The sequence below is a fragment of the Copadichromis virginalis genome, linkage group LG7 (assembly GCF_057382275.1).
Source record: "Copadichromis virginalis isolate Kocher_CV1m ecotype Utaka linkage group LG7, C_Virginalis_male_GT1.1, whole genome shotgun sequence".
Classification (NCBI taxonomy): domain Eukaryota; kingdom Metazoa; phylum Chordata; class Actinopteri; order Cichliformes; family Cichlidae; genus Copadichromis; species Copadichromis virginalis.
The window spans coordinates 31,046,865-31,066,097 of NC_140624.1; the positions used below are offsets into that span (position 1 = coordinate 31,046,865).

General features: G+C 44.1%; 2 protein-coding genes across 4 annotated transcripts; both read right to left on the minus strand.

The window, feature by feature from the left end:
• Window positions 1-117: 117 nt before the first annotated feature.
• dqx1 (DEAQ box RNA-dependent ATPase 1) lies at window positions 118-10,914 on the minus strand. Of its 2 annotated transcripts, none has more exons than XM_085463004.1 (12): window positions 10,618-10,914; window positions 8,402-8,636; window positions 6,762-6,955; window positions 5,462-5,915; window positions 3,808-4,107; window positions 3,565-3,664; window positions 2,416-2,574; window positions 2,083-2,274; window positions 1,852-1,977; window positions 1,379-1,569; window positions 1,101-1,291; window positions 118-832 (listed from the first exon to the last, which is right to left on the minus strand). In XM_085463004.1, the coding sequence occupies exons 1-12, from the start codon at window positions 10,626-10,628 to the stop codon at window positions 622-624; spliced, it is 2,364 nt and encodes a 787-aa protein (XP_085319130.1). In that variant the 5' UTR covers window positions 10,629-10,914; the 3' UTR covers window positions 118-621. The 2 variants fall into 2 exon arrangements, with proteins under 2 accessions (XP_085319130.1, XP_085319129.1); XM_085463003.1 differs by having other exon boundaries at window positions 8,402-8,767.
• A 2,097-nt stretch (window positions 10,915-13,011) lies between these two features.
• On the minus strand, window positions 13,012-18,651 carry thnsl2 (threonine synthase-like 2). 2 transcript variants are annotated; one of them, XM_085463007.1, is made up of 9 exons: window positions 18,390-18,651; window positions 16,595-16,826; window positions 16,311-16,505; window positions 16,075-16,227; window positions 15,757-15,996; window positions 14,343-14,491; window positions 13,901-14,026; window positions 13,675-13,829; window positions 13,012-13,466 (listed from the first exon to the last, which is right to left on the minus strand). In XM_085463007.1, exons 2-9 carry the CDS (start codon window positions 16,815-16,817, stop codon window positions 13,241-13,243), a joined length of 1,467 nt encoding a protein of 488 aa, XP_085319133.1. In that variant the 5' UTR covers window positions 16,818-16,826; window positions 18,390-18,651; the 3' UTR covers window positions 13,012-13,240. The 2 variants fall into 2 exon arrangements, with proteins under 2 accessions (XP_085319133.1, XP_085319134.1); XM_085463008.1 differs by lacking the exon at window positions 18,390-18,651 and adding an exon at window positions 17,310-17,381.
• Between the last annotated feature and the right edge of the window lie 582 nt (window positions 18,652-19,233).

The following is a 19,233-nucleotide window of genomic DNA, read 5'->3' on the forward strand; positions in this document are numbered from 1 at the left end:
CAGACTCTTTGGAGGAGGCAATTCTCTTTAATAACTGACAGTTTTAAATCTTACAGTAAAGCGACTTTAAAGGTTAAAACTCAGGTAGCTACACAGTGCAAAATCACTCAGCTGAAATCCTGAAAACATGAAAAACTTCACTTTATTCAAAGCAGTTTTTGCACCGACACAAATTCTATTAAAAAGGGAAAAGACTGAGCAAGAAAACTGTATCAAAACAGCTGGGAAGCATCAGCATCACAACAGATCACAGTGAGCCCTGAGAAGCACCTCTTCATGGGCGTCTGCATAGAGGTCAAAGGTCGTACACTAACAGGGAGTATTGCTTCCGGTATTTCACCCTCATCGCTCCTTCCTTTTTGTCTTTAATTTAAAACTCTAAATTCATAGAAACATAGAAATCTCTCTTTAAATAAAAGCAAATGTTTGAGATTCATTTTTAAATAAAGTCAACAACAAAAACAAAAAAAGAGGAAATGAGGAGGTGTGAATGTTCATAGCCGCCACACAGAGGAGGAGACACACAGGACTGTACATTAGTGTTGCACGTGTAAAGTCACATCAAGAAGACCGCCAAGTCTTCAGAATCCTCTCCTGAGAAGCTCCGCCCCTTCTCCCTTCTCATTGGATGACGCAGAGCTCAGTGCTGGACTGATTGTGAGGCTCCTGCCCCCCCTCAGCGTCTCTAGGACTCCGGCCGTGCTCCTGCGCCGCCCCCTCCTGATCGTACAACCCTGGCGGCTCTAGGCTCTGCCGCAGCTCCATCAGCAGCTCCTTCCCGTCACTCGAAGGCAGGTTTCCAAGGAAGTACTGTGGCGCCAGCTCCACAAGCCTATGAGGAATCACGATAGGCGTCAACAGAGATGCTTAAAGGTGATAATAATCAGCACTAAGTGACAACAGCGTCTCAAAACACGACTCTTTTACGCCCTCATCCTTCACAGGCTGCTCGAGGCAGCTGAGAGCGTTGTGGAGGGTCTGATTTTTAAATTAGATTATAATGTGCTCAGACACTGGGATTAAAAATGTTTTTCACTTTAATAAAGTTGCATGAAGCCACTTTTTTACTACATTGCAGCCAATTTGCAGCTTTAACTCACATCTGTGGGTGGACGTCAGAGGCGATGCGAATGCAGTTGTCGCGGGAGATGGTGAACTCGTGATAGAGGACCCAACTGGGGGGGTCGGGCCGCGGCTGTCGACACAGGTAAGAGGAGAAGGGGTGAAGGTGAGCCACGTGGCGGTGAGTTAGCAGGAGGTAGTTACCGGAGCCGTCCACATCGTGAGCCACCTGAGGAGGAGGAGTCAGTGTTACACAAATTCACCAAGTGGAAGAGCAGAAATATGGGTAAAAATATTTTTAAAATGAGGAGTTTACTTTGAGGAAGAAGCCTGAGATGAGAGCCCGCTTGATGTTCGTGCAGTTGTCTTGGCATCCGAAAGTGGGAGGAGAAACGGGAAGCTCTATCCGCTGCATCACCTCCAGCAGCTGCGCCCTGATCACCACAGCCAATCGCAGGGCGGCGTGACAGAGGAAGTTCGTCGTGCACCAGGCCTCATCCTGATTGTCTGCAGTGATCACACACAGGCCGGCCAGCAATCAGAGGAACCAGCAGAAGCAGTTATTGAATTTCAGGACTTGTACCCAGAAAACAGTGAAAATGTTTTTGGGTTTTTTTTTTTTCCTTTAGGCTTCAACTTGATTAATGTCAAATACAGCATGGAAACGGGTCCACGGGCTGTTCTGTTAAATTTCTGTTTCATGGAAAAAAGTTGCCTAAAGCTTCTGAAAAATATTGCACCATCACTGCTGAGCACAGTACATCTGTGATGAAGGTTAAGTGTACGTACGCTCCAAGAAGGCATTATATATATTGATGAGAGTCATGTGATCTCCCTCTGTGTGCATCAGAGGCCTCCAGTGTGTGACGGCAGCCTCCTCTCTGCTGGGCTCTGCAGTGACGAAGCAGGAAGGAGCTGCAACAAGAAAACACAAAGATCAGATCAAATGTTCTTTATTAAAAGAGTCAATGTAGAACGAATGTCTCTCATCGGGCTTCACTTCCTGCAATGCTTGCTTACCCGTGAGCATCGCAGCTATCGTGAGCAGCTCGTCGACGCAGTCGTACTCGCAGGCGGCGATCAGGGCTTTCGCCAGCGACGGCTCCAAGGGCAGCTCTGACATTATGATGCCGACCTCCGACAGGTTTCCGTCGTCGTCCAGCGCTGCCAGATAGTCCAGGTCCTCCAGGGCCTGCATCAGGGCCTCAGGGGCTGGGGGGAGGGGCAGAGAGAGGAGGGTATGAGGGTAAATCCAAACTACTACCAGTTTGGACTGTCTCCTTAGCATGGGTACAAACGTGTACCTCCTTCACTGTGTGCTCTGTGGCACAGAGGAGGTTTGCAAAAAGTCACCTGGTCTGTCCAGGAACTTGCACTGCCCCATGTCAGCAATATCCAGCCTCTTCAGCAGCAGCACCAGGTGGCTGAGGTTCTCCTCCATCACACCTGGACAGTGAGCCTCCGCCATCCCCTCTTCATACAGGGACTGGGAGTACAGACGCAGGCACAGGCCTAAAAAGTGAGAGAAGTCACACAGTTAACAGCCATGGTGAAACACTGCAGGTGTTAAAGGTATTTTCTGTAAACTCCTGTTTAAAAATAGTTCAAATCCTCCCAGAATTATCCAAAGCAGCCAGCAGAGTGTGAAGAAAGATACAGAGCTAGGCCTCTCCCTGTCCATGTAATACCAAACTTTACCATAAGATGGCAGCATGCAGTCTGCCGAGAGGAACTGCACTATAACTACATGGACGACCCTGTTTTATACCTCACAGTCACCTAAAGTTAAAACCATTTAATCCCCGCTGTATTCTGCTCATGTTTAATGGTCTTCTTTTACTTCTGTAAAACCATCACTGATACATTTATGCTATCATCTACTGAAAGGTTTTGGAAGTTACCGTTTGTCCCTAAATCCTGCACTGAGCTTATTTTGGGGGATTAGTTAGAAAAGTTAGAATTTGTCGCTCCGTTTGCCTTTAATCAGTTGGTAAAATTACATCTAAACGAAACCTCAGTGAGCTGCTGTCACTAAATCAATTTCAGGCCATTTAAAGTTACCCGGCAGCTGTTCAGCCTGGAGCGACTGTAAAGATGAGCTGTTCTGCTGCCTTAAAATGGTAGATACTGCAATACACCCTATAATCAAGCACTTAGTGACAGTGGAAAGGAAAAACTTCCTTTTAACACGAAGAAGCCTCCAGCAGAATCAGGCTCAGGTAGGGGCTGCACCTGCTGCGACCAGCTGGGGGTGCAAATATGTGAAACTTAAAATTAGATCAACGGTCACTTCAGACTCTCACCACCAAAGTTGAGAAACCAGCAGGTGACATCATGGCAGCTATGGACATCTTTTATTTACAGTCTATGGGAAATACCAATGGAGTTTTATCTTTCAGTCTTTGAGCTGTGATTAGCTCAGTCAGTGCTTCATAACTCTTCAGCAAACTGTTAACCCTCAGGAAGCATTTGTGTGGGAGTGAAACCTGAACAGATGCGTACCTGGAAGGTGGCTGTTCACCCTCTGAGTGCGCATGTCGGCCTGGTGTTTGCTGATCGTCCTCAGAACCTGAGAGTTTGCTCTTATTTGTGGATTATAAACCTGCCACAGAACATGAATTAAATTCAAGCTCAAAAACAGGCCTGAATATGCGTAAAGCTTATTAAGTGATAATAAAAAAAAAAAAAAAAAAAAAAAGAGTACTTTTACATGAAATATTGCTGTTGATACAAAAACAAACTCACATTTTTTAGTTGGAGCCCCATGTCGATGACGTAGCGAACTCCGGGCAGTGAGAAGGATGCCTCTGCAAGTGCATCGGTGAGGATGACTTTCCTTTTTTTGCCCACACCTCCAGCTCCCAGTGCCGAGCTGTCCTCAGAGCTGCCGTCCTCCCTCAGGGTGGACGCATCAGGGTCGGACTCGTAGATCCGCTGTGTAAGCCCACCCAGTCCGGCATGGAGGGGGAGGAGTCGCAGAGCGCCGAGCTGAGGACTCAAAGCTACACACTCCTTCTCCAGCAGGGCGGCGCACTCTTCTATTTCCTGTTTAACAGAGAGGAGACAGGACATGATCAAATCCACTGTGAGGGTGTGATTCAGGGGACATGTTTTCATCACCAGGCTGAAAAAGCACCAACAGCTGCAGTTCCCCTGATGTCCACTGGGGCTACAGCAGTGAGGCCCCATACTCTCCCGTGTTAAAGTGCCTGACATTAAAGCAGAAATAAACATTTACAACCTGATACGTAACCGGTTTTGCCTCCATTGCCGATTTCCTCTTGTTTGCGCTGTTGGTTCCTTTTGGGGCATTTCTCTAAAAATGAAACACCTTCCACAAACAAACAAGCACAAAAAACCCTCACCTAGCTTGTGCTCTGTGAGGTTAAATGATGCTCCTGCCAAAGTTTGATGGTTTTAGCTCTCTGATAGAAGACAAAGAAGTCAAAATGTTCTAAATAAAGAGCACACTTAACAGAGTGAATGTTTTTAGGTGGCCTGCTGTCACCTGCAGCTGTCCTTCTTTTCTAGCGTTGCTTCTCCAAACTGAGGACGAGCTGATTGTCACTTAGTGGCAATTTAAAAAGAACTTGACAGTGTTCCACTCCAGGTAATCCTAACTAAACCACCCTCGAGGGAGACAAGGCCTCAACAGTGAGTGAAGGAGCAGGAGGTGTGGTGATGTTGACACAAAGGGAGTTTAAATGAGAGTCTAAAGTGAAGGTCAATATGTACAGAAAGCACATGAGGGATTTCTGCATATTTGTAGTTTCATTTGAGCTGAGACATCAGACACCTGCAAAGCCCCAGACGCCTCTCAGGTGGAGCTGACCTTATTTCACTGCTCTGCAGGACAAAGGTGGTGAAACTCTACAACTCAGAATAAAGAATGAAGATCGGTTTGGGTAATTTGCTTTGTGTTAAAGTGTAAAAACTAAACACTGTGTTAAAGGAATAAGATCAGGGGTCATTGTACCAACAGGCCCAGGCGTTGTTTACTTTGTTTGAAACAGAGATAGCTCAGTGGGTGGTTCCATGATTGGAAGGTCGGGGGATCGAATCCACCGAACCCTGAGGTACCCCTGAGCAAGGTACCGTCTCCGCACACTGCTCCCCGAGTGCTGGATTGGTGGCTGCCCACTGCTTCACTGAGTGAATGGGTTAAATGCAGAGGACTAATTTCCTACAGACTAATTTCCTATGGCATTAATATAGTGTACATCATTATTAAATCAGTCTTTGGTTTAGTTTTTGTTAAATGAGTCATGCTTTCCTTCATTAGAGGTTGTATTTAAATAATTTTCATGCCTGCTGATGTGGAGATTAATTTTTAAAGATATTCTGTCACAAAAAACCTCGGAGGATCTACTTTCTTCTCCGTGGCCGTTTACTCGTGTACCTGTGCACTGGCCAGAAACACCATCACGTCTCCTTCCTCTCCTCTCCGGTGCAGATCCAGCACCATGTGACATGCGACGGCGGTGGGTTCCTTTCCCGCTGAAAGCTCCCTGTACAGTGTCTCCACCTCCACGTTCACAGCCTTCCTTTCCACTGCTCCACCCTCTCCCTCCTCCTCCTGGTCTCCATTAGCAGGCTCTGAGGGGAGGTTGTCCAAGGAGAGGTGAGGGACAGAGGGTCCCAGGAAGGTGGCGAGCCGAGGGGCGAGAGTGGGGTGAGTGAGGAGGACCACTCGGAAGTTGTCAGGCCTTTGGCGGCAGACGTCGCACAGCAGGCCAAGCAGCACGTCTGTGGGCACTGTGCGCTCCTGGAGCTCATCCAAGACCACGACGCCGTACTGATGCAGCAGGGGGTCTGACATCATTTCCTCCAGCAACAGCGTGTCGCTGACAAACCTGCGGAGAGGGCATCAAAACAGGACACGTGGATCAATCTCAGAGGAAACTAAAGTGTACAGAGTATAAGAATTGATGGTGAGGCTGCGGGCAGAAGAAAGGCAGAGGAATATTTTCATCCAGAACCAAAGAAATCCAGAGATGCAGAAGTTTAGACTTTAACATGGATCAAATGTTTCATGCAGGTTTGTTTCAGAGACTTTTCAAAGAATAACAAAAAGGAATAATTTGATACTTGCTTCCTTGTTGTGAGTTAAATGAGAACAGGGAATGAGCTGCAGTAGCTCCGTTCAAAGCAATCCTTATTTATCTTTTATCGAGCCTTTATGTAACCACTCTGTTCATCTAACTGAAACGAGCCATTTCAGCTCCCGTCTTTTTAAGACCCCCCTGATTGATCACCTTCTGAAAGCCTGCAGAGGGGCATCATCCAATGCTTATAAGATATACTGCCTGTACCTGCTGGATTAGAGTGTAAACGTGTTATGAAGTGATGGCAGCTGATCTTGAAAGCAGAAGAAAGACAATATCTAGTGTAAATATTGAAGCAAAGATTCAGAGCAGTCTAAGGTTTATCGCAGATTAATTACTTTTACTTACGATTACCTAATTGTTTGATACTGACAACAAGAAGCAGTGCTGCTCTGTTCTATGCACTGTGTGCCTCATTTTTTAAATAACATTATAATTCACAATAAAAAGCATTTATCTTAAAAATATATTGTATCTAAAAGGTACAAGAGACAGAGTAAAGGAGAAATTTCAGAGTAATCTGAATACTTTTTATTTGCCACTACAGAAATGAAATTACTTTGAAAACAGCGTAAGATTTCAAAAGGATCTAACCTGAGCATGGTGTCAGGCGTGCAGCCGTCATCGTTGGGCACTCTGTAGCCGACCTCCAGACCCAGGCTGAGGTCCATCTCATCGGCCACGCGCAGGGCCAGACTCACCGCCGCCACCGAGTGAGGCTGCGAGCAGCACACGAGGCCATGAGAGAACTCGTAGGAGAGCGCGTACTCCACGCACCACTGAGGAACCTGCAGTGAGCACATGGGAGGACAGAGGTCACACAATGTTTTTAGACTTAATAAAGTTCTTCAAAGCCTATAATTCACACTATACTTGCGCAACATCATGAGCTTTTGGATGGACTGCTGTCATTTGGCTGTAAGCATTCAAATTCTGAGTGCTGCTTGTGATTGGTTCTCTTGCCCTCGTCTGCTAGTCAAGTCTGCTCACTGAGCCTGCCATGGCTGCGACCAGACAACCACCGCCATGCTGCATGACCTCAGACACCACAAGAAACCAGTGCACAAGTCCCAAAACCTGCACATGACCTACGTTTAGTCATCTTCAAAAGGTGCAGAAACCAGTGGGTGACATCACCATGGCTACATCCATCCCTTATTAACAGCAATAAATAAACTGCCAACAAGTGTCATCCACGCATTACCAAAGAGAACAAGCTGGGCCTTAAATGGAGCTTAAATCCATATTTAATCAAAGCTTTCATTTGATCTTAAGAGGAGGAGGGGGAAGCTGATGGGACCCAAACTAAGAATAAAGAATTAAATACAAAATAAGCAAAATATTCAGACCCAGAATAGACAAAAATGTACCCTTATGACACGTTTTTGTTCTTCTAAATTAAACCTTGAAGAGGAAATCAGGACTCATCAACACTGAGTAAAAACAGAAGAAATTACTGACATACAGCGAGCGCACTGAGGGGCAAAGGTCAAAGTGATAACAGATATGTGACCCAGATTCAGGTTAATAAACAGACAGCGCAGATAAAGGCTGTAACACAAAAAGAAAGACAAAGTGAAGGTATCACAAAAAACAGCCGATCAACAGAGACCGAAGCAACGAGCACATAAAGACTCACAGGGAGGAGGAGGAGGTGGTGCTGGAAATGAGATCTGTGGGTGTTTCAGGACTAAATGAGCGTTCAGGTTACAGCACAGCACTGTGAATCTATCACATTGGTTTAATGGTGTCATTCATTAGCCTGTGGGTGGATGTAACTATGGAGCAGGCATATAGATAACCAGATTGTCCCTGAGAGACAGACCCAGCACAGAAACCACCTCCAGGCCTGCAGTTCCTCTGATGTCCACTTGAGGCTGGCTCCACACACGAGTCATGTTAAAAGACCGGGTGTCAGACTGGACACATACAGCTCAGTCTGATCTTAAATGAGTGAGACCAGTAAAACCACCGTAAAGCACACAGGCTTCTAAACCAGCAAAACTCAAAACACAGTTTGAATTTACAAAGAAAAGACCAAAAATCAAGCCAAGTGTAAGATAAAGAGGGATTATTTTGATGCAAGTCATGCAAAGCGTCTCTAGTAGAGTCCAAGAATGAAAATATGGATTAGGAAATTTTCTAAATGGGAGCAACTGGGAGGCAGTCACAGATCTGACTGGCTTTGTTACATTTTCGAAAAAAACAAAAAACGTTTTCCTGCCTGTGGTTACCTGCGTGCTTTTCCCAGACCCACTGGGCGCGCTCAGTAGGACCATGTTGTGGCTCTCGAGGTGCTCCAGCAGACTCTGCCTGAGTCGCCACACTGGAAAGCGCTGCCTCTCCTCCAGCAGGGCATAGTATCGCGAAGAAAAGGGCAAACCATCATAAGGGTTCACCTCCAGGTCTCCCAGTCCTTCATCCTCACCGCCTCGACTTCCTCCATCTTCTTCATCGTCCAGATCCCCGCTTAAGAGGGAAGACACAGACAGTGAGTCCAGAGCTGTGGAGGGCCGAAGTTGGGAGGCAGAGGCAGTGGATGGCTTTGCTGCCATCGGTGATGACATCATCAGCAGGTTATCTGAGATTCCTTAGATTACCTGCAGAGAGAAAAAAAAAAACAACTAAAGGTCACAACGAGCAAAGTTCACCAATTCCTGCAAAACCAGAGAGGAAGAGTCTGAGGGCCCAGACTACTTCCTGAGACTTCACAGGAACCATCATGTTTGGTATGTAGCTGAGGAATGTGCGTCTCCGCCCAGACGCCACCGTGGTCATCAGACAGCTGCAGCACACACCCGCTGGGTGCCTGCTGCTCGGCTCACTTATTAATGTGTGAGGAAGCCAGAGAAGCAGATAAAAGCACAAGAAGAGGGAAAACACTGAGGTAGGGATGTGCAGCGAGAGTTCAATTTTTGATCTATTTTTAGATCATGATCACGCCTAATTTCTCCAGCGGTCCTCAGGGTTTGACTCAGTTCAGTGGGAACTGCGAGGTGTCTTTATGTAAACAGCAAAAAGTACTCTGCATGGCCAAAAACATCCAAACACACACAAAGCAAAACCAAAACCAGCAGGTGGAAGTTAAACAGATGACAGAGGCCGTCTACAGATTTTGCTTCATGTGCCACACCCTCCTCCACCTCCCTTTCCCTCCTGCTGACCTGCGCCCCTCCCTGAGCGTCTCCTTTTTGTGTTTGTGTGGTTTCAGGTGTGCCGGAGTCAGACCAGAAGCACACCGGATGACAGCAGCTCCATAATCAAATACTCAGCCCTGCCAAATGTGCCGGCGCCAAGCCAAATTTATCCACCTGTGCTGCTTTTCAGCACTCGGCCTTTGTTGCTGGTTTCCCAACATTCATCCTTTTCTATGTCTTCTTTACAGTCTCCAGATATGCTGCTAATAAGCCTCCCTTCCCACTCCACACTAACCCCCCTAATCCTGCTCCCATCTATCCAGACAGCACATCAATAGATTTTATTTAAGCCTCTCTGCAGCTTGAGGACATGTTTTTTGATATGTACTGTATTATTAATTATCATTAAAAACTCCTCGATTGTGTTACGGTGACAAAAACTACTCAGACCGCCTGGATACTCCTGCTCAGTAGCCCACCCACTTCTGTTTACAAGGAGCAACCAATCAGAAGAGGACTGTATAAGATGAAGGAGGATTATTTTTTAATTTGAAGCATGCTAAGCTACTCATATGCTCAATACATAGCTTGAAATGAGCAGAATGGATCTGTTTTTAATGAAAGATGAGAAACAGAAGCAGGTCGTTCATGTCGATGGCTGCTTCCTTGCTCTATTCAGCTACTGAAAACTGTTGGGTTGGATGTGGCTGGGCTGAACCCATCATATCAGCCTCTGGCAGAGGGGATATTCCTAACATGCCATCTCAGTCACACAGAAGCTCCACCCACTTCTGCCAATAATTAAAGAGAGAAAAGATAAATAAGACCATTATATAATAAAGAAGGTTTATTTTGAAGTGTGACTCATGCAAAGCTATTCAGTTCAGTCCAGAAATAAAAAGTTTGGAGCAGAATAAGTGGAGGGGATTATCTAATATGAATCACTCATGGGTGGAGCCACCACCAGGTTCAGGTGTTAATGAAAACCACTGATTAGATTTGGATGACAAACAAAAGACCTTCTCTTGTGACTCTACAGCAGAGACAGTGGAGTCTCTGTTTAGGAGAAACTCGGGTTTAAAAACAGTCTCTGAGAAATAAGCCTGTATCAGGGTGATGTGGCACCGTTCTGACCCTTAACCTTAACAAGCCTGACGAGTCTATTTAAGCAGACTAATGTCACAGCAGTCAGCCGCCCGCTCCTCTTTTCTTATCTCTGAGAGCCATTTTAATGCCAACGGGTCACCTGACTTGGCCGAGAGGAGGGAGGAAAGCCAGCACAGCAACGAGCCATCACAGGTACGCCTTCTTACCTGAGAGACATACCGGTCGACAGGTGAAGAAGCCCCGCTGAACCAGCCCGCCCTCCGCTCCTCCTGTTGTTGTTGCTGTCGGTTCAGAAAAAAAGCCGGCTTCACGTACCGGACAACAGCGAGACAGAGACCGGGACAGACATCCGCTCACCGGCCCTCCCCGTGAATCTTCCCCGGGCCCGCTGATCTCTTCACTGCTGACAAAGATAACGATAAAGACGGAGGAGGAGGCGTCTGCGTTAGCTGCCAGCCGCCATGTTGGCACGTCGAGCTGTCAAAGCTCGTGTTACTTTGAGGAAACCTCGGAGAGTTCAGAGCGTGACAGAGAGGCGTTCACGGAACAAGTTCGACATTTTTACTTGAGTAAAGACAGCCCAGTTAATATTTTCTTCCATTTTCCCCTCCCACATTCCCTTTATTTGTTTTTTTACTTATGAAGAAATTAAAATTATGTGTATTATTTGGACATCAAGGTCAGCAGTTCTGTGGCGCGACAACGAGACATAACCACGGTAATACGAGAAGAATTAAGATTGTTAAAAACAAATGAATAAAATAAAATACAAAAAGGGTACAATATCACACAAAAATGAATAAATATTTAAATAAATCAAAACTTTTTGCCTGTCTCCTTTGGATCTTTAGACATCAGAATTGTTGCCTGAAGGCAACAATTCATCATGGCCTTGCCATATTGGTCAGTTTGACTGACCTTTATTATAATTCTATATTTAGTTAATTTGATTTTCGGTTGTTACAGACATGACTGGGGGATAGGACAGGGAGAAAGAATGAAAGAAAGAGAGGGAGAGAAAGAAAAATAGAGGGGAGAAGAGATGGTGAGGAAGGGGGGAAGAAAAAAAAAGAAAAACAAACAAAACACCTGGATCACCTGTATGGAGATAAGAGAAAACAGAAGAGAAAACAAACAAGAAAGAGCAACATAATAAATACAACATCATCACAATAAACTAGCTAACGGTAGATACTAAATATTACATGTTATTGTGCAGTATGCAAGATCGAGAGCGCACAATGTGCTTTGAGGTAGCAGCCAAGAAAGGTGTAGTTTGTGTCTGTGAACACCCGTGTGTACACCTGTGTGCACACCTGTGTGGATCAGCACGCTTGTATTCAAGAGGTTTCTCCATGTAACGATCTGCTAGGGAGTGTGGGGAGCCATAGCCCCGCCCCTCAGGGCATGAAGCAGGTATGGAGGAGATTCAGGCCCCAGAATACGAATGAATGTTAGTTTTGATGTTTGATGAGTAAGCTTTAAAAAAATTCTTTATGTAATTTTATACTCATGTGTCTGTATTTCATATATTTCTGTATTTTCATAATTAATAGTTTAGATTGATTTATTTCAGTATGTATACACTGATTGTTATCTGTTTTAAATATATTTTAACAATAATTTGTTTAATTCTGTATTTTTTGTGTTGATTATTTATGAAGATTTATTTTTAAATATTTATTTCTTCATTTATTATGGCATGATGCAAGTATTTATTCCTGTATCTGTATTTTAAAATTTGCTGTACTACACTGATATTTATCTAATATAAAGTATATCTATAGCCACATCCAGTAAGCAGTTTAATTAACTAATTTATTTATATTTTTGCACATATGTATTCCTGTATTTTTATATTTATTTCTAAATCTTTATATTTCATTAATGAAATTTATAAATCTATATTTCTCATTTTTATAAATATATTTGGATATTTATGTATGTCTACATTTATTTAGGTTCCTCCACCTTCCTTTCTGTATTCATATATTAGTATTTACTTTAAACCACATGTTTTTTCAGTCATTTGGTCACAGGGCAGCTTTAAGGAGCCAAAATGAGTATATTTTATCAAAATAAATGTGCAATCTTACCATAATTTTTGACAAAAGTGATAGTGACAGGAATATTTATCTGTTGGTGTGTGTGTGTTCTTTTAACCTCCCTCAAATCTGGAAAACTTTCACATTTAAAGTAGTGTTTGTAATTGCCATCTGGAAATTTTAATTGATACATTCCCCAGCAGAGGGCAGTGTTTTACCAGTGGCTGTGTTTAAAGGTTTCGTCAGCTGATTCCTCTTCAACATGACACACAAAAACAAAAGTTGTAAAATTATTCCAGGCCCCAAAAGTACAAAAAGTACTTGATCCTGATATGTAGGTGCCAAAATATGATGAAGAATGACATGCCAAAAATGTATTTGTACAAAAATATGTGGATTTGACATTTCAGGGTGAGCTGTCATGAAAGCTAGACTGTTTTTATCTGTTGACCAACTCATAACTTAAAAATACATAAAGGCCTCAAACATCCTTTTAGTGTTTCCATGACTGCATGACTACAGTGATAAAAACAGCAGCTGAGACGGTTAAAGTCATAGAATTTAGCTTCATTTTATTTGTCACATACAGTTTGAAGCTGTGGAGAGACGGCTTCGTTTCAGGTGTGAAAACACAAAAGTCATATGACACCACAGACCAAAGTCCACCTGAGGGCTCACGTGATTCCTTTGCCATCAATATCATTCACTAAATCCTGATAAGCAGGTTCAGAGATCAGCGACGTGCTGCCACAGTCACCTGACCTGAAAACTGTTTAATGTCCACTCAGGTGTAGTAAGTCATGCCATTCTTCCTCGCCACGCTCACAGACTGGATTGTCTCTCTCAGTCTGTCCTCCCAGTCTTCGCACCAGTTCTGGCACCGCTCCAGCTCCTGATAACGGGTCGGCAGCTTTTCCAAAGCCAGCACCGCCTCTGGAAGGTCAAAGGTCAAAGCTGCCTTCTCCACTGCTGCCTGAAACTTGGCCGGAGAAGCAGTTGCAATGTAACATCTGTAACGAGAGAAAAGTGGACTTAACACGCAGATGTCACATGCCTCCCAGCAGGTTATTACTACTGCTAACTAACTTTATTAGAGCAACTCAGTGAACTATCAGCTGATTATTATCTGTCACAGAATAAAATATCTGCAGAGGAGAGCCTCAAGAACAGCGGGAGCACAGGTGATATGACTGAATATTTAAACTTGGCATGTCTGACCTGTTGAGCTGGGCACTGTGAGGACAGTGGTAGTGATGCCAAACTGCCACAGCTGTGTGAGGACACAGCACATACTGGTTCTCCTCCCAGCAGCTCTTCATGGTCTCCAGGATCCCCTCGTCCGTCACTGTCCCCGTCGACAGAACCTGTGACAGCTAAAAAGGAAAAAATCAGATTAGAAGCTCAGAGGAGAAGCACTGGCGTGAACCAGCTAGGTGGCGGGTACCAGTCTGCGGTGGTTTTCAGGCAGCAAGTGTCGGCGTGAGCGCTGAAACCCCTCCATCATCGTCTTCACTTTGGCACCGTCTCTGCCCAGCAGCAGCCAGAACACTCGCTCCATGTTGTATGGGTCCTGCAGGAGACAAATAAACCAGAGACATGTCACCTGTGTTACCACCCACCTGTCAGTCAAAGAGGCCACGCCTCTAATAATGGAAACTTTAAGCATTTATACAATTTAAACAGGTGAGACCAGGTGAGATTTACCCCTGTGCAGCTGATATAAAGGAGGAAATCTGCTGTAAAGTTGGACATTTTAACTGACTGTCAGAGCTTCAAGTGAACATCAGAGGAACTGCACTGTAATAAAATGCTTAAGCCATCAGGCTGTCTGAGGACTGGAGGAAATAGATACACTCTGCACACATGAGCAGGTGTAGTGTCTCTACCTGGATGTCTATAGCCGGGGCCAACGTCTGTGTGACATTAGCCGCCATGGAAAAGTCACCGCTGGTTACCATCCTGTGCACGATGTCATTGGAATTCACCATGGCAACCAGTTTCAAGGGGAGTCCCATCTGCTTTACGATGAGGCCGGCTGACCAAAAAGAAAAGAGACAGGAACAGCTTTTATAAGGAGGCACTAGTGTAAGGACAGAGAGACAGACACACAGAAAAAAAGAGGACCAAAACGACAAGATGATTACAGCTAGCTGTTCATAGATTCTAAGAGTATATGATTTAACTTTAATACAGAAAAAGAAAGAGAAAGAAAAGAAGGGTCTGGAGAGAACTGAGCAAAATCACAGAACTACTTGGTTAGTGTTAGAAAAAGACTTTTCAGAGTCTTACTGGCAGCTGTGGTGACACTTTTCTTCTTAACACTCAACAAAATATATGTGCTGCAGACAGGAAACATACTGACTAATGGAAACCATCAGTTTCAAAATAAGAGAGAAAGATTTTTTGGTGACTATTTCAAATTTTTCCATGGGACCTTGCAGATCTATGTGGCCCATCCACTGGGTGTGCACCTGCGAGCTTGACCTCAGGTCCCAGTAATTCTGTACAAAGCAAAGTGATGTGCTCGCTTGGTCTTTTCTTCATAGACGTCTTTGGATCATACTTAGTCTACTTAGGACGTAGGATAAACTTTCCCCAGGACCAAACAGAGTGTCTGCAGTGATCAGGACATTGCAAAGGTCTGCTGCATTGAAGAGAGCTGAGCTTCTGTTTTGATAGAAAAGTTGATCCATGAAGTTCAAGCTCAAATATCACTAAGCTCCTCCTCCTTTTCTGACTGATGGTAGCGTTAGGAGAATCCACGGTCTGTGATATAGTATCTGCAGATAAATCCATTTCTTTCTGCATCATCAGGTAAATTTGCATCAATTTACCTCATTTCATGGGTATGAAATCGAACTGTGGAAAAACTTCACACTTTAAGAAACAGGACAAGGAGCTTAGAGAGGAGTCGATGCTCCTCCACATCAAAAGAGTCAGTGAAGGTGGTGCAGCATCCGACCAGGATGCCTCCTGAACACCTTCTAGATGTGGCGTTGTGGGAACGTGCGACTGGGAAGAGCTCGGGATGGATTGTAACGATAAAGAAAAACATTATTTGTGTCATATTTGGAAAATTCTTGATGTTTCCTGGATGCTGAGGACACTGACCTGCAGCCAGGACCCAGATAAGCGGATGTTATTTTTGACAAAATAATAAATAAAACTGAGTAACTGAAATCTCCCTTTTTAAATAAAAATGGTTTTTAAAAAAGTAATGCTGGTGATTTTACTTTGGCTCTCAGATCAGTCTGACCAAGATTTCTCACATGGATGAGAAATCTTACATTATCAACCCACCTGCGATGTTTCCTGCCCCTCCCGTGGGAACCACCACCTCTAGCTCCGGCAGCGCTGCGCCCACATCGTCCTGCTTCACCCCACTGAGCTCCAAGTAGGCGTAGACGAAGTGGGCGAGCTGGATCATGACCCTGGACCAGTTCACTGAGTTGAGGCTCATAAGGCCGTGAGACTTAACAAGCTCCTGGTCGGCAAACAGGCGGCGCAGTGGCTGGTCTATGTCATCAGAGCTGCCGTCGGCTACAGACGGAGTGAGATTGATTCAGAGAAACTTTATAACCATAAAAAACGTGGCTGTTTGAGCTTCTCTGCGTGTACCTGCAAAAACATGGACGTTATCCTTCAAGCAAGAGATCATGTGCTTCTCTTGCACTGGAGTGATGCGTCCACGGGGGTAAACCACCACCATGTCCAGCCCAGGGAGACCTTTGGCGCTCTGGATGGCCGAGCCGCCGGTGTCCCCAGACGTACCTGAGGATGACATTTATGCCAGTTTTTCACCTGCATCTAGTTCTCTGGTTTTAACCCATAATAAAAACATGTTTCCCTCTCACCTACGAGAACAGTCGCCCTGCGGTTCTCTTTTTGCAGGAAGTAGTTTAGGAAGCGTACAGTGCAGGTCATAGCCAGGTCCTTAAAGGCCAGGGTGTCTCCATGGAAGAGCTCCAGGACAGACAGACCCCCCTTCAGCCGGGCAATTCGAACTACCTCCGGCACAGAGAAGCCAGACAGGGCTTCACCCACGAGAACTGGGAGAGAGAAACACGGGAAACAGGACTCACTGATTATCTGATCAGTTCTACCTGCATGCAACGGTGAATTTTTCCCCCCAGCTCACCTTCCAGGTGGTCTCTGGGGATCAGCTGAGGAGGGATGAACAGTGAAGCAACCTCCATCACTACTTTGGTGTAGGACAGCCCCTTCCAGCTCCTCAGGGTGTCGGGGCTCAGCAGAGGCAAACTCTCCGGCATGAACATCCCTCCATCTGGGGCATAGCCCGAAAACAGCACCTCCCGGAAGTCCCAGCCCCTGACCCCCCCACGAGTACTGCAGTACTGCATCCTACACGCCTGTGAAGGAAGGTAACAGTCATCATATCCTGGTCTGAGTTCTGTGACATCATTCTGCATCATCTGCCAGGGTGCACTTCTCTGAAACTATGTGTGTGTGTTTTTCTGTAAAGCAAAAATTTATAAGAAAAGCTTGAATTTAAGCCACACTTTTTGTTGTTATCGGTACAGGTTCATCAGCAGTCTTGACACAGACAATACCAACATGTGAATGGGTGAAAGTTTTGACTGCCATTGTACACATCCTTGGAAAGCAGGACTAAAACACTAAGAGTAAATGTGCATGTGTAAAACAAATCAGCTTTGTCTGTGGCGACACAGAATAAACAGATTTTAGAGTAAACACAAACATGTTGTGACCTTTATGAGTTATATTAAGCAGTAAATGAGCACTTTAAATTTTACTTATTATTATTTTGTGGCAGATATTGTTCCTACAAAGAAAGCCCATTTCACACTGCCAACTATAAAACACACACTTACCGCTCCGCACTGAGCAGAACTGCTGCAGTCCTTTTTTCATAATTCAGAAGAACTAACTCACAGAGTTGCTTTTTAACCAAAGCTTTCTAAACCTCGAGGCATGGCTCTACTAACCAGGAAGAAAAAAACCTGGACTTTGGAACAACCGTCCTGAAACCAGGACACACTTACTTAATATAAAGTCAGTCTAACTAAGATTTTCCCAGGTTTTCACACACATCCATGTCAGCAATATTTTCTGAATTCACTGAAAATAAAACACAGTGAATAACCGTCACATGATTCTAACATAAGCTTTGGTTCTCATTATTTTGATTGTGTTACATAAAATCTAACTGTTCTATCACGTGAACAGTGTGAAGCACCAAAACACCCACCTGTTAACCGTGCACTAACAGTGATTTTAATAAAATGCGGCAAATAAATCAGAGCCATCAGACACATGAAATTAATCTGGTACTATAACTATTATCAATCTTGAAGCTCAAGTTATCCTTCGTTTGAAAGTCTGCCGTTTTAAATTTGTTTTAAAACTTTTTTTCTTTTTTTTTTTACCACTAATTTGAGTTTTTTTAAGGTAAATTATTCTGAATCAGTTTTGGTGATGCAACTGTTTTTAAATTAACCCTTTCGGCAGCAGCAGGTTTAAGTGAACCTCTACAAGAGTTTAGGTGATTTTTGAACAGGGCAGCCTCCTGTGATCAGGTAAGAACACAGGTGCGGGTAACACCACACCTCCTGAGGCCAAAGAAGTTAGATTAAGTGAATATTTGTAAACAAAAGCGGTAACTTCATGTCAGCTAACATTTGTTTATCCTCTGCAGGGTTTTCTAATCTGTTTATACCTATATTAATATGCTGAGTGGGGTGCTCCTAAAGCAGTTTTCACATGACTAAGGTTGCATTCACCACAAGCCAAAATAGAAAAAGCAATCAGGACTTCATAAATAAAAATCAGTTTAACATAGTGAATTCTCATCAAACATGCAGTGTGTGCGGTTCTGTGTTCACTAAAATAGGCAGTCATTAATTTTAAGCGTTAGTTTTTGCTTTTAAAGCCGCTAAAACTAGCCAAGTTACCTTCAGTCTCCAGGGTTCCGAAGAAACGATGGGAGAAGTGAGAAGTGGCCGTTAGCTTAACGTTTTTTACGGAGCAGGGGAGGGAAACCGGTGCGTGTATGCAAAAACATCTTACTCTTCTTTCTTAGTGTCCCTCTTTTGCTCAACTGAGAAAAAAAAACCCTACTTTAAACACATCTAATAGTGAAGAAATGTGAACTTTGTGTGAAGCTTATTTATCCATAAGCAGCATTTTCATCAGCGAACTGAGCTCATTATTGCCCCCTGCGGTGGGAGGATGGAACAGCACCCGCTGGTGTTCAGTATGGGAGAGCAGCAGCAGGCCCTTTCTGTATCGGAGTTGTTTCAAAGTTATTTATGCATGTAATAAACCACCCGTAGTAAAAGCAATGCGCTGTTGTCACCTTACCTGAAGAGTAATGTGTTTCCTGTTATTTAGGACCATACGATACACAAATGCCCACAACGCTTGAGTAAAACTAATTAAATTATGCAAAAAAATAAATAAATAAATAAATTTTATTGATGAATTGTCTACACTTTGTGCAGTAAAAAACAAAAACAAAACAGTAATGTGGGTCGAGGATGTCTGATTAATTAAGTCTTTTTGTTTTACTCTTACCCTGCAAGTAAGTGTGTGTGTGTGTGTGTGTGTACGTACATAGCTACTGTGATACCACCCACTGATTTCAGAACTCATTTTAGAGCTTCAGTGTTTGTTGTGGCTGTCACACCATGTTAGATAATTCTGTTAATTCTTCAAAAGGCATCAACAAAACAAACATGGTCTTTAGGTCCAATTCAGGCACTCCAGCTCATTCCCCTAATATACTAACTTTAAGCT